General features: G+C 34.5%; 1 protein-coding gene across 1 annotated transcript; it reads right to left on the bottom strand.

Annotated features, from left to right (window-relative positions):
• Positions 1 to 397: 397 nt before the first annotated feature.
• On the bottom strand, positions 398 to 1,100 carry LOC132315027 (norbelladine synthase-like). Its single transcript, XM_059813790.1, has 2 exons — positions 835 to 1,100; positions 398 to 735 (listed from the first exon to the last, which is right to left on the bottom strand). Exons 1-2 carry the CDS (start codon positions 1,016 to 1,018, stop codon positions 452 to 454), a joined length of 468 nt encoding a protein of 155 aa, XP_059669773.1. The 5' UTR covers positions 1,019 to 1,100; the 3' UTR covers positions 398 to 451.

Genomic DNA, 1,100 nt, shown 5'->3' on the forward strand with positions numbered 1-1,100 from the left:
ATAGAAATACTGTATATAAGGGGCCAGTTTAGTGATAATGTACCGGCCGGCAATGTATATGTGTATTGCTAGTCGCGTCGGTAATTATGCTAATTTGGCTAGTTATAGTATTTTGCTAATAGCGTCGGTAATTATGCTAATTTGGCTAGTTATAGTATTTTGCTAGTCAAAATTTACAATAAGCAATTGTGCTAATTTGGCTAATTATAATATTTTGCTATTCAAAATTCACCGTATAGTTCATCAATACTGGTTGGTCTAAGTTTGAATTTTTGCTCAGATATATAAAAATGAAAACAACTAAAAAAGCCATCTCTAGTTACAACAACAAAATTTATATATATAAAAGAAAGTTTAATTTATCGAAAAAAAAGAAGTAAACAAGCTGCATCGAAATTTATTTTATAACACTTATAAACTGACAATTTTGAAGGTGGATGCATATCACAGTTTAGTTTTTGTTTTTGGTGAGAAAATTGGCTGCAATTTCCATAGCTTTCACCATCGTCTGGATACTAACAATTGAAGCATTAGCAGCTGCCTCTTCCTTGATTTCATACTCAATTGTGCCCTTGGTTATACACGAATTCTTGCTTTTCTCTATCACTTCAAACCGACTTCTATACAGAGTAAACCCTAAATCAAGATAACCTCCTTCAATCACCTCTGCTTCTTTCAGTCGCTTCTCTTCATCCATCTTTGTAAACTTCTCCTTGTAAGAAGACAAAGGCGTCCCTAATTCAATAAAAAACATACGTCTTTTCAGTAAAATAATACTACATATATGTATATATATATTCAATCGGACACACAAACACACACACACATATATACCTGGTGGAAATGTTACTTTGAGAATTGTGCCAACGCCTCCATCACCATGTATAATCTCAAGTTTGTGAACGACATCAGTGAGCTCTTTGTCAACAAGCTTTGCCAGCTGAAGCGTTCCGTAGACTTTCCATGCTTCTGTGGCTGAAACTTTCACTTCCATCTCTTCCGAAACTGTACCAAACATTTTTTCTCTTCTTGGTGGGTTGTGATATTGGCTTGTTGGGTATTCTGTACTACTTCATCCCAAGTCTTATATAGAGAGTATG

Source organism: Cornus florida, unplaced genomic scaffold (genome assembly GCF_030987335.1).
Source record: "Cornus florida cultivar Cherokee Brave unplaced genomic scaffold, ASM3098733v1 CherokeeBrave_3.0.0_Hap2_Chr06, whole genome shotgun sequence".
Taxonomy (NCBI): Eukaryota; Viridiplantae; Streptophyta; class Magnoliopsida; order Cornales; family Cornaceae; genus Cornus; species Cornus florida.

Coding starts and splice junctions, on each gene's coding strand:
- LOC132315027 (XM_059813790.1), bottom strand. CDS start 1,018: ATGTTTGGTACAGTTTCGGAAGAGATGGAAGTGAAAGTTTCAGCCACA. Junction 736..834: donor CAAAGTAACATTTCCACCAG/GTATATATGTGT, acceptor TTATTGAATTAG/GGACGCCTTTGTCTTCTTAC.